The 13396-nt window shown below is 42.7% G+C and overlaps 1 protein-coding gene across 1 annotated transcript; it reads left to right on the top strand.

The window, feature by feature from the left end:
* Positions 1-771: 771 nt before the first annotated feature.
* On the top strand, positions 772-11014 carry LOC128298418 (centrosomal and chromosomal factor-like). Its single transcript, XM_053034169.1, has 3 exons — positions 772-789; positions 8928-9190; positions 9277-11014. The coding sequence occupies exons 1-3, from the start codon at positions 772-774 to the stop codon at positions 11012-11014; spliced, it is 2019 nt and encodes a 672-aa protein (XP_052890129.1).
* The last annotated feature ends 2382 nt before the right edge of the window (positions 11015-13396 follow it).

Genomic DNA, 13396 nt, shown 5'->3' on the forward strand with positions numbered 1-13396 from the left:
GTCCGGACCCGAGACCAGGCCTTGGTGCGGCGAAAGGCCCACTAACCCTTTCCAACATGCGCACAGCACGCCCCGAGAAGGCTTCGCCACCACGCGAGTCGCGGGAGGTGAACGCTATGAAAACCGTGCCAAACGGCGCGCAATTCGTTTAGACACAACCGAGCGGTCGAAGCGTAAGTGCGTGCGCATCGTCTGCTCTCCGGCATCATCTACAGATCTGTCGATCACTCGAGTGCGTGTGTGTTTGTTGGTTTGTTTGTTTTTTTTTTAGTTTGGGTTGTCGGGATCGGTGACGCAGGTGCAGCAATTTTCATCTCCAAGTGTGCAAAAATGTGGATTTTGATTACGTTTTAAAAGAAAACAAACGGGTTACGCTTCTAACGCGGTGACTCGAAAACTCCAAAGAAAGACGTGTACAAAACGGTGCGAAACAGTTCATTGCCGCGGTGTTTACCTTTCGCGCTGTACGGCCCCCGTGACCGGAGGAAGTAAAGAAAATAGTAAATAAAGCGTTACAAGTGCCGGAAAACGTGTAAAGCTTGGTGTTGCATGCTTCAAATATTGCGTACCAACACCTGTACCTGTGGGGTGTTCAAGGCGCCATTTGTACGGTCACGGTGCAGTTCCGGTGCGTACGGTGCAGAACGGAATAAAAGGAGAACGTAGGCACAGCGCGCCAGTGGAGATAGAACACGTTCGCTGTATGTGCGGTGGAAAGTGGGAAAGTTGTGACGAATTCTAAACGAACGTGATACGAACAAATCGTACAACATGAGGTGGCAAATCGTGGTAGGTAGAAGTTATTTTTTATACTTCTTTATTACACTTATTAGAATAAGACTAACAGCGCTCCTTGCTGTCTTTGATTTGTACACTAAGATATGTCCTATCGTCCTTTAGTGTAACCGTTGTTTTTTTTTCGTTTATCTAATGCATTTCGCTACTTGGATCCAAATCTTTGCCCGAGCTGTCAATTTTGGCACTCTTGAGCTCCATTTCCAACGGATGATTTAAATTAAACGTGTCTAATGGTTTTTTTTTCAATTGATGAAAGAGTGATCGTTTAACATTACCTCCATTTGTGTTGCCAACACGGGTTATTAACAGCTTTGCTATTAATTTCTTCATCAGAAATGGGGTATTAATGAATTTTCCATTTCCGTGCGATGATTCTCACCTTGAGGTACGAGTTCAGGGTTCGAGCTTTAAATCGTTTTGAATTATATTTACCGACGTTTGCGTGTTAAATTCTTAACCGCGCTGAAGATGAGTGGTGTACATCTAAAGAGGGACTACTGATGTGAGAATTTGGGATGCGTTTGCGTTTTAATACTTTTGGCGTTGCTGCAACAACAAGAAATAATTTCTTTGTTGGCTATTCGCAAATTTGCCAGTTCATCACGGTGACAGGCTAGACTGTAAAGGTGTGGGAACAATGATAAAGAACGGTATTAAACAAACACAATAAGCAATTAGTGAGGTGTGGAATTTTTAATTCTATTTCACAATTTCCTTTCCAAACATGGCTGTTGTTTTATTCTGACACGAAATGTCCCAATGCGTTGACCAACGACAATGACCTTTCTTAAGAATACAATGTTAAAAATTGGTTATAACACTTGAGATTATTTTTTTCAACTATTCATATAAATCAGGCAAATTTAACAAAACTCGACAGCCTGGAATTGAGTTATTCATATGATTGTAGAGGGTGTAAAGAGAAAAATGTGTTTCACTAAAGGAAAAAAATCGTATTCACTAAAATTACATAAATTCTTCCGTTGAAAATTACATAAGCATAATACTTTATCTATCGATGTAAAACGCCGCATAACTCGTGCTTTATCACACCACAGGATACAATTGTGTTGACGCTTGAAGATCATCCGATCGCATTTGAATAAAGCACAATAGAAGGTTGAATAATAGAGCCCCCGAAAGGAAAAAAACGACACTTAACGTTATTCTTTTCCGCGCTGCTGACATCCATTGTCCGTCATTGACGATTTGGAAGTGTGCATTTCATTGCCGTTGTGCGCGCGGCCGCCATAATTGGGCGATTTTTCTTTTGTCGTGGATCGATCGCGAACGCGTCACGAACCGTTTCGGCTATTAATGAGCATCACCCGTTATCGTGCGGATCGGTTCCCATTTGTGCGCTTTCTTTTGGGAAAGATATTTGAATGATAAAAAGAAACCATCTCGCATGGCACATGGCGTCGGATGGCACACCCGGAGGACTCCCGCCATCAGCTGGTGTATATGCATAACGGAACCACCGTCTCCAACCGTCAGTGGCAACATTCGTGGCACGGAGCAACATTGTGCGCATCACACTTGCGCCCATCAGGTGTCTGGGGGTTTGGGTTGCGTAATTGCAATCAGCTTCGTGCAACAATACCGATCCTATCGGTTCGATTACAGGAGAGAGGGTAGTTAGATGGATGTTCGTGCTTTTCTCTTTTGCATCTCGAAACAGGGGAACAAGTGTGTCGGAGGAGGCTGCAGAGATCTTCTGCCGTGTTTCTAATCGATCGATTACCGGTTTCGGTTTGGGACAAACCATTTGGCACAGTGAGGATGCTGCTTCCTGTAGCGATTAGTTGCCTATGTACAGTTTGCCGTTTTGTTGCTAATGATCATTAGATTTAAGCTGACGTCAAAGGCAGCAGAGTTGTAGAGGTGACGGAGAGCATTGGGAAATGGTTAATGTGTGAAATAACGTAATGACATTAATCGCAGGAGAAATGTGGAGTTGGAGTGGATACAGGCATTTGTTTGGAGCAATGTTTATCTCTATTTATTTATGTTTATTCTGTTTTGTTTTCATGCGATGGTTCTCTTGTAGTTGCACTATAAATTTTGCTTTGTTTGTTTATTTTCACAACTTATAGAATTTTTGAGTGTGGTTACTTTCTCCTCAAGGCGATATTCCCAGTGAGCAATTGGACTCCTCCCATGCATTTTTTATTCGGATCTCTCGTTCTGGCCTACATGCGACGCGAGATAAAAAATCGAACACACACGTGATACACACGCAAAATCACGGTACGCGATCCACGCCCTCCATCGCGCGTATACGGATATCGCAACGCACCAACACATTCAAAGCAACCGACCGACAACGCGTGTGTCGACAGGTACCTGTGTACTGTGCTCGCGTCTGCCGACTTAGAGTAAAATTTTGTCCTTGCAGCTTACGCGCCTATGTACGCATAGGCGAACACATTCAAAGCGACAGACCGAGAACGCGTGTGTCGACAGGTACCTGTGTACTGTGCTCGCGTCTGCCGACCTAGAGTAAAATTTTGTCCTTGCAGCTTACGCGCCTATGTACGCATAGGCGAACACATTCAAAGCGACCGACCGATAACGCGTGTGTCGACAGGTACCTGTGTACTGTGCTCGCGTCTGCCGACCTAGAGTAAAATTTTGTCCTTGCAGCTTACGCGCCTTGCAGCTCAGCATATGCGGCTCGAAGCCCACATATTCAACCTCTCATTTAAAGCGTCCAACTGACTGGCGTGTGTGGATTTCTGCATTTAATCGTACTTAAATTATTATTTATTTATAAACCATCGGTTGTAAAGTATTGGCAACACTTTAACTAAACAATTGGAACACTTTTTCCTAAGATATTTGAAGGACAAGCGCACAAATTCAATGATCAAAACTAGGTATAATTTGATACATTCGAAGACATTGCTTTGTGGCGATCGGTAACACACGGGAGTATTTAACAATAGCAGGAAAAGTTTAAGTGTTAGATACATACATTGTTCTACAAAGTGGTTAAGAATAAGAAATGTAGTTTTGCTTTACATATTAGTGGTGATTTTCCCACAATTTTTACATATTTTTAAGAATAACTAGAAAAGTAGCAGAGATAGATAAAAATGATGTTCTACAAAAATGTAGAGAATAAAATAATACATCTTTCTATGGTGTTTGAAAAGTTCTAAAACTTATACCAAAAATTTTTTTTCATTATTTTTCAATGCAAAAATTATTTCAAAATGCCTTAAATTTTATGTTTTATTTAAAAACAGCCAATCGCCAAGCCATTTGAATGTTTTTCAAAATTTTCAATGACAAAAATCATTCCCGTTAGGCTTTGTTTATAAACCGTTAGCAACGCACGTGAGCCAAGCTACTCGCGCGACCCTGAAGGATGTACCTATTGCTGCTGCTCGACCGACTTAATCCAATATTCTCTTTCATTACAGCACTATCGCCACGCAAATATATGGGGAAAAAGAGTATCATTCTCTGATAACGGCTCTCACGAGAGAGCCAGAGAGTGGTGCTAGTTCCCCCACCCCCCTTTTTTTTTTGCATAAAATCATATTTTTGCTACGATCCGGCGTAGGTCCACACGCTGCAAAAGCCGCCGGGCGACTGAAGCGGGCGTGGTTACGCGCCGCTTTATATACCATGCGGTGAGAGTGTGTGCGTGAAGGTTGAAGTTCGTCTTCCTGTCGGTTGTCTACTCGAAAGAAACTCAACTCAAAATTTGACTATGAGAACAAAAGAAACTCGACCAAGAGACTCCGCCTTTGCATGACTGGGTTGCGTTGTATATACGCCGGAAAGTATGCAATTTGAACCGTTAATGTTCCTTATATCGGTCAGTGCGGAATAAAACGTTAAACATTTTAATCTAAACTTATTGTATGAAAATTAAAATATTTTGGATTTTAATGAAATATTAACAACAAACTGCTTACTGCTTCTGGCAACATACAATATTGGCATTATGTTGTTGTTATTGTCCTGAATTGTTTCCTAATAAGCGGTAATGAATTGAAATGCTTCTTTCAATATTGCCCTTTCAAGTAGGAATTGAATTGCAAAGGATTCTACATTAGCCATATGCGCAATGATTCCATCCAATTGATTCGCAAATGTACATTTTGTTTTTTGTTTATATATTATTTTTCGTGCTGCAAAAGAAAATCGTACAAAACACGATGTGCATTCCCAGCCAGACGTTTCGTCGCTTTGCATACTGGTTTATTTGCATTATCTTCTGGGGGGCAGTTTGCTTCATCTCGACTGGGTTTTGACCCAGTCGCCGCGGGTGGTACCTCTTTGTACATTTGTACACCGCCACCGGTGATGCGCAACCGCACCGCGTTGTACCGCGTTGGGTGGAATGGAAGCTTTAGGCCATGCTTTAACTGCCCAAAAAAAAGTACACGCAACCGTCAGATCATTTAAGACCCCGCCAAGCAGCGCTAATAATAATAAAAAAAAAATAGATACACAAATACGAGCCGCACGGTGAAAAACTCCACACAGACCGCAAATGACAGCTTCTTCGAAACCGTTCCGTGATGTTTCTTATTTCATATTTTTGTTTTTTTTGGTTGTTGCTTTTGCTGTTGTTGTTTCATTTTCTTTTCACTACGGTTCGAGTGCGTACTTGTGTGTTGTTGAAGATGTTTTTCTTTTCCATATTTTCTTTGCCGAGAAAAGAGACGAAAGAGCGCGGGAGAGTATGAAACGTGTACGAAAGAAACAATTAAATCGCGAACTGCCGTAAGCGCGAATCTGATGGCCCGTACCCGGCCTGGAGTGTGCCGCCGCTTGTGAAATGTTTTGCGCGAGCTGGTTGCACCCGGGTGGCTGCGTAATTTCGCGGGGTCAGTCAGTCACTCGTTCACTGTGGCGAGTCATTCATATCGGATCACTTTCGCGCAGGCGGAAGACTTTGGTAGCCGAATGCTTTGCCCCGATGTGTGTTTGCTGCTGGAAGACGTTTCGGCTGGGTTGCTCTTTTGGGCGGTTTCTATGGTGGTTCCTTTTACCCACACAATGGTAGGAGCGGGTGAACAGGTAGGGCTAATTATACGATCAATTTTCATTTCTTAACTCTTACGAACCTTCCATGTACAATCGAAATACGTTCGGTTGTTTTTTTGTTGTTGTGTTTGTTCGTTTTTGTGTGATGGAAATGGAGAATGAGTGTACAAGAGATTTTCATTAATGCGATGTTTTAAGGGTGCGTGTGATGCGTTGGGAAAATATTACAAATGTAAAATGAAATAAAACAAGAGGAAAACACACGTATGAATAAACGTTTTTATGAAATTTGCTCAAAATGTGGTCAAATGTTTAAATTTTGATATTTAATTTGCTACATTTCGATGTTTTCAACACTTTAAAATTATTGTTGGTTTAGATTTACTTTGTAATTCAATATACAATAAGTAAACAAAACAAAATAAACAAATTAAACAAATCAAAACAAAACAATATAAATAAAACAAACAAAACAAAATCATATTAACAAAACAAACAAAACAAAACAATATAAATAAAACAAACAAAACAAAATCATATTATCAAAATAAACAAAACAAAATCATATTAACAAAATAAACAAAACAAAACCATATAAACAAAAAAAACAAAACAAAACATTATAAACAAGATAAACATATACAGATATAAAATAAACTAAATAAACAAAATATTCACACTTTAACACAACACGACAAAAAATTAATTATGATAGACATGGTACATTTACTCAGCTTAGTGCTAGGTTAAATCTCGTGCTCATTAAAAATGACAACTTAACTTATTAGGCAGTTATGATAAAGTACATTTACTTTCAAGACGAATGCGAACACATACGTGCCGGTTAATTGCTCGTTACTACCTTTTAGGCGATGAGCAGCTAAGTTAAACGAGTGTACCCATGCCATTTGACGACTAATTAGATGATCACCTGTCTCTTGTCCCTTCCACCAGTTACTTTCTTCGTGGCCAGTAGTCCAGTGCTTTAATTACAACTCATTGGACGCTGGTGTAGCTTGTTTCGCTGTACCTTGAAGTTCGGTGATGACCTTGTCCTTAATTGTACCTCGTTCGTCCGAGAGTCCTTCGGTTATGTGCCGATTTGGCATTAATATAAAAATTCTTGACCGATCTGCCGAATGCATACCGCCTGGGTCAATTAATGTTAACGAAATTATGGCATAAGACTGATCGCGGGTAGATCGCGTAGAAAGAAAATTGCACCTCATACAAGAGTTTCCAACCGGGCAGCCACAATCTATCGAACGCGAGTTGCAAAACTAGACGCGAAAAGATGATCCTCGCCTGATGACCCGTCCGATGTTTTTGATGTGCGAAACAACTTTGCACAGCAAACAAGTTGTACACGGTTGTGCAACACAGGCACAGATGGAAAAAAAGAAGTTAAAAGAGGGGAGAAAATAAATATTTCCCCAAACGTTCCACGTGGAGCACAAGAAAAAAACAAACGACAAATACTCTAAAGAAGATGCGCCAATCATCCAATTGGACAACTTTCATCTTCCCGTTCCGATAGCGTGCACGTTTATTGTACGCGAAAAAAAGAAAACATAATTTAGAAATGTCTCTAACACGGTGAAGCCAACCGCGGTTGGTGGAAAAACCGGCTTGGACACAGGCCCGGCCGAGTACGCGATCCACTTCCTGTTGGGTAACTTTTTTCTGCGACTTTTCGGTCCACACAGTTGTGTCCCATAACGTGACCTAACGTACCGAAGGTCTCCTCGAAACTCCCGAAACAGGTCTTGCCAACTGTGATATGGGGGTGAAATTTTCACGCCTCCTGAAAATTTCACCACCCGTTAACCGGTCAGTTCTGTGCCATTTGTAGGTTCGGATTACACAATCGGTTGGAGTGCGGTCAAGAGAGTCGGTAGAATGGATTACAAGGAGAAACCAGCCGGGAACACTGTACTTGTACGGTGGAACATTAATGTAAAGGGTGTTTACGGACCCACCCCTAGAAAGTACTGGTTTAAGAAAAGATTCAATTTCTACGCCTTCCAGCGTGAGATGAAAGTTGTTCTGCGGTAGACGCGTACGGCGCAAGCTGCTAACCAGCCCCAGGAGCGGCTTATCCACGATGCCCTTCTTGATTGGTTTCTATTAAGTAATCACCCATCAATAGCTCGTTCAGTGTCGATGCTCCCCACCCCGTGTACATCTCGGTAACATTAGAGCTTATTTACATAATGTAGACTAGACGAGCTGGTGGCGCACGGTACAACAGCTCTCCTTTTTTATTAAAACCGCTTGGCTACCGATCCCGTTTTTGACCCGAGCTCGGTCAAACAAAACGGTCCGAGCTAAAACAACATCACCGAATGCAAAAATTCGCATAATCACGATCACGTGTGCACACGCGGGTGTGCAGCTGAAACCAGAGCGCAACGATTAACTGCTCGTTTCGGTGAATTCGATAATTGCTCCAGTTGGCGGACTTTTATTGCCCCACAGCATTGCGGCTCGGTACGATGCAGATCACGCACGCCGCTTCGTGAGGAAACGGTGCACGGTAGAAATGTGGAAGGATATAGTTTGGTGGACGAAATGGACGTAGCTAGAGAGTGGTTGTTTGTTGCCGCTGGTATAACACCCGAAAATGGTTTACTTACAGCTCGTAGACTATGGCCATTACGCACAGTAGCATAATCGGTTGCGGGTGGACTTGGTGGTTTGCACTTTTGCGAACCACCTGTTTCTTTTTGTTTGTTTGTTTATCACGTAGGAAGTAATTGAGCAGTGTGCTTTTGCTTCCATGCTGTTTGGTAAAGCAATTTAACAGCTCGTTTTATGCGCTTTGAGCAAATGCACGCCGCACGATAACGTGCGCCCAGCAGTGAAATGGGTGTGAAAGTGAATAAATATGTGTTAGCCGAATTCGAGATACGCGATTTCAATACTTTGACAGTTCGTGTAATTTTGTATGTGAAATTGATTTTTTTGTTTGTTAAACTTAATTTTTTTTCAAGAACACGAGACATTTTAATATTATAAACATAAATGTTAGCAAAAAACCTTGTAATCCGAAAAGATCAGTTAACGCTTAACACTCCAAAAGTATACTAATACTTGTTTTTCTTTTTTCTCGTACCTCTTAGTTGCTTCTAGTGTCAGTGGCACTCGCTTCCGGTGAGAAGAAACTCGAGAAAAGGCCCACCAAGAAAGCCCATTCGCTGAAACCGACCAAAACGCCCAAATCCATCCTCGAAGAGTTCACCGCCCTGCCACCAGCCGATGTGGACTTCATCAAGGAGCTGGACCGACAGTTCCGTGAGCACGGCAACAAGATTCGCATCAAGGTGGAACGCAGTAATGCCACGGACGGCAAGAACATCAAGCGTACGATTGAGGGTGATCTGGGGTAGGTATCGGAGGGAAACGACTAAAAACATTGAAGAATTTTTGTTAGAAGAAGAGCTTCACTAATTTTTCACCCTTTTTTTCTAGATACGGTCACTACAGCAATCAGGCCGATACGGGGTATCATTTTTCCAAGCCGAAATACATGATCTACCCATACTCGCAGCATGACATTCCGCCGGTCCGTTCGACGCACAGTACCCACGAAACGGTGACGGATATTGAAATAACGCCATCGCACAGCTACGAGCTGAAACCGATCGAAGAAGTGTATCAGGTGTATCCGACGCAGCAATACTCACAGGAACAACAACAGTATTATCACCACCAGCACCAGTCAGCACAGCAGCCGAAGCAGCTGTTTCACCAGGAGGACGATACGCCTGTAATTGTGCTGAAAATCCCCGGTCCTTCCAAGTATGCCGCGCATTTGCAGGCTCTGCTGCAGCAGTATCTCGAGATACGTGCCGCCCAGTTGTACAAAGAACTGGAGGAACACGAATATCAACAGCAACAGCAGTATCAACAGCATCACCACCATCAACAGCAGCAGCTCCAGCACCAACAGCACTACGTGCAGGAGCAGGAGGTACATGCCCATCATCATCAGCAGCAAGAACAGCAGCAAGAGATACAGCAGCACCATGAACATCACACCAAAACGAAATACAGTCAACCGGATCCGGTGTACCCAACGGAAATAGCATACGTTCCAATGATTCGCACTAATCAAAACACTTACGTGCCGTTGCCGGAGCAGTACTATGGTGCTCCGAAGGCGCCATCTCCACGCCCAACGAAGCACCGTAAAACGACCGTCACTCCAACGCACGTAACGTTCCACAGTACGGCGCAACCTGAGCCAGCCTATCACTATCAGACGTACCATCCAGAGCATCAGCAGCACGCTCAAGTTCACGAGCAAGCGCACGCCCCAGAGCATCAGCAGATCCAGTACCAGTACGTTGCACAGCAGCCCACTACGCATGGGGACGATCACGAAACGCAATACGTCTACGAGAAGCCATCGGTCAACTTCGTCACTCCACTGCCCGAAATGGCTCACCATGAAGATCATTATCAGCAGCAGCATCAGCAGCAGCAGCACCATCATCATCAACCTGCCCCGAAGTATCCAAACTTTGCCGAGTACCACCATCACCATCGGCCACAGCAGCAACAGGAAGAAGAGTATCTTCCCGAGCCGAAGCTGGTCGAGAACTATCCGAGCCACAAACATACGCGCGTTATCTACAAGAGTCCCTCGCTAAAGACGGAGCTGCAGCAAGAAGCCTTGCAGCACGATCACTATCACCATCAGCAGCAACAGGAAGTCGCCCATCATCAACAACATCACCAGCAGCAACAGTACATTCTGCAGGAAGTGTATCCATCCCAGGCGTCCTACTTCGAGGATAAGTCGTTTGTTGAATCGGCAGGTCCCCAGGTAACGACGGACCGGAGTGAAACCGCATCGCCGCACTACAACACCGAGCAGGTGGTGGCGATCACACAGAAACCCAAGCGGCTGTACAACTATCACGCACATAGCTCCGGCCATCATGGATCGGGCTCTCGGGGTTCTCGCATGGCGGCCGGAGGCAGTCGTTCGAGAGCTAGTGGTACTAGCAGTAGCGGAAAAGCTTCCAGCAAGCGGGATGCAGTCGCTGCTCCTCCCGCACCCTACACCGAGGAGGAGTTCCGGAAGGTGAACAAGATGGTGCAACGCATGAAGAAGAAGAGCCGTACTACGCCAGCAGATGATGCCGGCATGATGACCGTCACCGCAAATCCCACTAGTCCGAGTCCGAGGATGGTCGCCTAGGTCGTGTATAGTTGTTAGGTTGTTAGCCGAATTAGTGAAGTTCTAGTGAATTCCCCGTTCCCGTCGCAATGGCCAGCTGATGTGGGGGAACGCTTCTTTGTCCTCTCGCTTTGCAGCTTTCCGATCAGGAGTATTCCAAGGACTATTGTTTTTATGTTTAAATTATTACTCGTTACCAGTAGATCTTTTAGCCAGCGCAGCGATGGAGATGGTTGAGAAATGCGCCTAAAGTTATGCAATTAGCATGACATAGTTACCCTGTTACGTCACGAATGGATTTGTAAAGCAGTAGGCTGGGTTATGCGTAATATATGCTGGAAACCATTAAAGAAAAACATCATTGGGAAGAGTTTATTAAGATGATGCGAAAGAGTAGTGGAAAAGAAAACAGAAAAGTGTAACTATTGCAATGTAAATGATCAAACATACCAGTTATTAAATAAATTTATGGACATCTAAAGTAGTATTTTTTTGTTTTTGTTATTAATTATGATTTGTTTTGCTGTTGTGGTAACAGGTAATAATGCTATTACATAGAGTAATTTTGAGCTATTGTTCTGTACGTCACTCCTAGTTACCCTTTACTGCAAGTGCTAAATGATTTGTTACAAGTGATTTGTAGACCTGCTTTTAATCTCATTATTTGCTGGAATACATTGATAAAATCGCTATTTGGTAAAAGTTTTTCCTATCTTTCCTGAATGAAAGTAAGTTAATGTTATAATTTATCAATTTTTCATGGTTTACACTGCCGTGTTACCGATAATTGAGTGTCAACTTTGAGCTTTTCTAGATTGACCTTTGCCTTTTGTTGGCTCAAAACAGTTTTCTAAACAATCTTCTGATGGTGGTAAATGGCATGTATTTCTTATTTTCAGGCACTGTCCGAAAATTATACGAATCATGCGTCTTAAATAAACGAAACGCTTATGTGATCATCAGTCTCTGCTTCTTATAATATAGAAAAGCTCTGCTAAACCGTTTCCTTTCTGGCCATCAATTGGGTTGCGAGTAAATGCAACACTTTATCCAAACACGCACACCGGTACCGTAATCCGCTGGACAAACGAAATGCGTTCCATTAAAAATACTGAAATTCTTTTTTCCCCGCAAATAGATGCACCACGCAAAGTCCAGCCATTTTCCACGTGAAAGTGAAACACCATACCTGGTGCGAATGGTTAGCTAAAAATCGAAACCAACACGTTCACTAACCTTGCACGGCTGTCCACGGCGGTCTTCGCGAAGAGCAAAGCAAAGTTGGCGCATGTTGGAAAAAGGAGTGCAAACTAAAACGCCGGCTAAGGGAAGCATCTGATGGTGCTTGTTCGCAAAAGGCAGTTGAACAGAAGGAGTTATTTTTTTAACACACAACCCATTAGCCCATTACACCAAACGAACATGATTTAATTATTTATCGTTTGCCATTTTTTTGTTCGCCAACTGATCTTCATAAAACGAAGTTGTTTGATGAATATCGGTATTGCTGCATTAGAAAAAGAGTTAATAATGGACGGGTTAATAATATTGTTGCAATTAGATATTTAATCACAATCCATGTTCATATTTTATTGCTACAACAAATTAACTATTGAACATATAAGTTTTATTGGCACAGCTCTGTTTGCAACAGATCATAACGTAAACTAATCCATTATGCACACCTGAGACCTTCCAATGGGAATTGTGAATAAACGTATCTTTAATTAGTAGCAATTCCGGTCAGCTATTCTTCTTTGGAAAAGGATACATAAATAGCTTAATCAGAGTTGAATGGATAAGTAAGAGGATTTATTCGAAATGAAGAAATGGAAAACACAAAAAAAAACCCTTTGCTGGCAGGTTTCTGATACATTTAGCACTTTAAAATATTTAATTTCGAGTCTACTGCCAGAGCGCATAAACGCATGCAAGTCCACATGCTATCAACACTTAGCAGCACGCGACTAATGCCAATGCACTTTCTTTGTCAGTCAGTTTTTACATTTAATAGACCAATCGCTTCCAACTCTCGCTACCGAGAGATCGTATGTGTGCTGTATAAAAGTAAAATCGACTATTCGCATAAAGCCTCAACATCATCCCTTCAAGAAGGGCATCAGTGAGGCTCCTCCGCTCATTGATATGATTTAGCAACGTGTGCTTCTATTTCCGAACGATTGGTTCCGAGATGGACTAAGGCCGCATATTGGCGGCACACTGCACGATCATTAGGTGCCGCACTAATCAAGAGATAGATGGCCGCATCGATAATAATGCTCAACTATGTTGTGTACCGGTACGGAACAGGCACATCGATTGAACATCGAGGGATTGGGAATGGGCAATTGCGTAATTTATGAGCTGTATCTAAGTGGATTAGATGGTACAGATTTGTAATAA

Source organism: Anopheles moucheti, chromosome 2 (assembly GCF_943734755.1).
Source record: "Anopheles moucheti chromosome 2, idAnoMoucSN_F20_07, whole genome shotgun sequence".
In the NCBI taxonomy this organism is placed as follows: domain Eukaryota; kingdom Metazoa; phylum Arthropoda; class Insecta; order Diptera; family Culicidae; genus Anopheles; species Anopheles moucheti.

Bases quoted from the DNA above. Each gene is read 5' to 3' on its own strand.
- LOC128298418 (XM_053034169.1), top strand. The intron at 9,191-9,276 runs GTAGGTATCGGA...CTTTTTTTCTAG, and splicing joins ACGATTGAGGGTGATCTGGG to ATACGGTCACTACAGCAATC.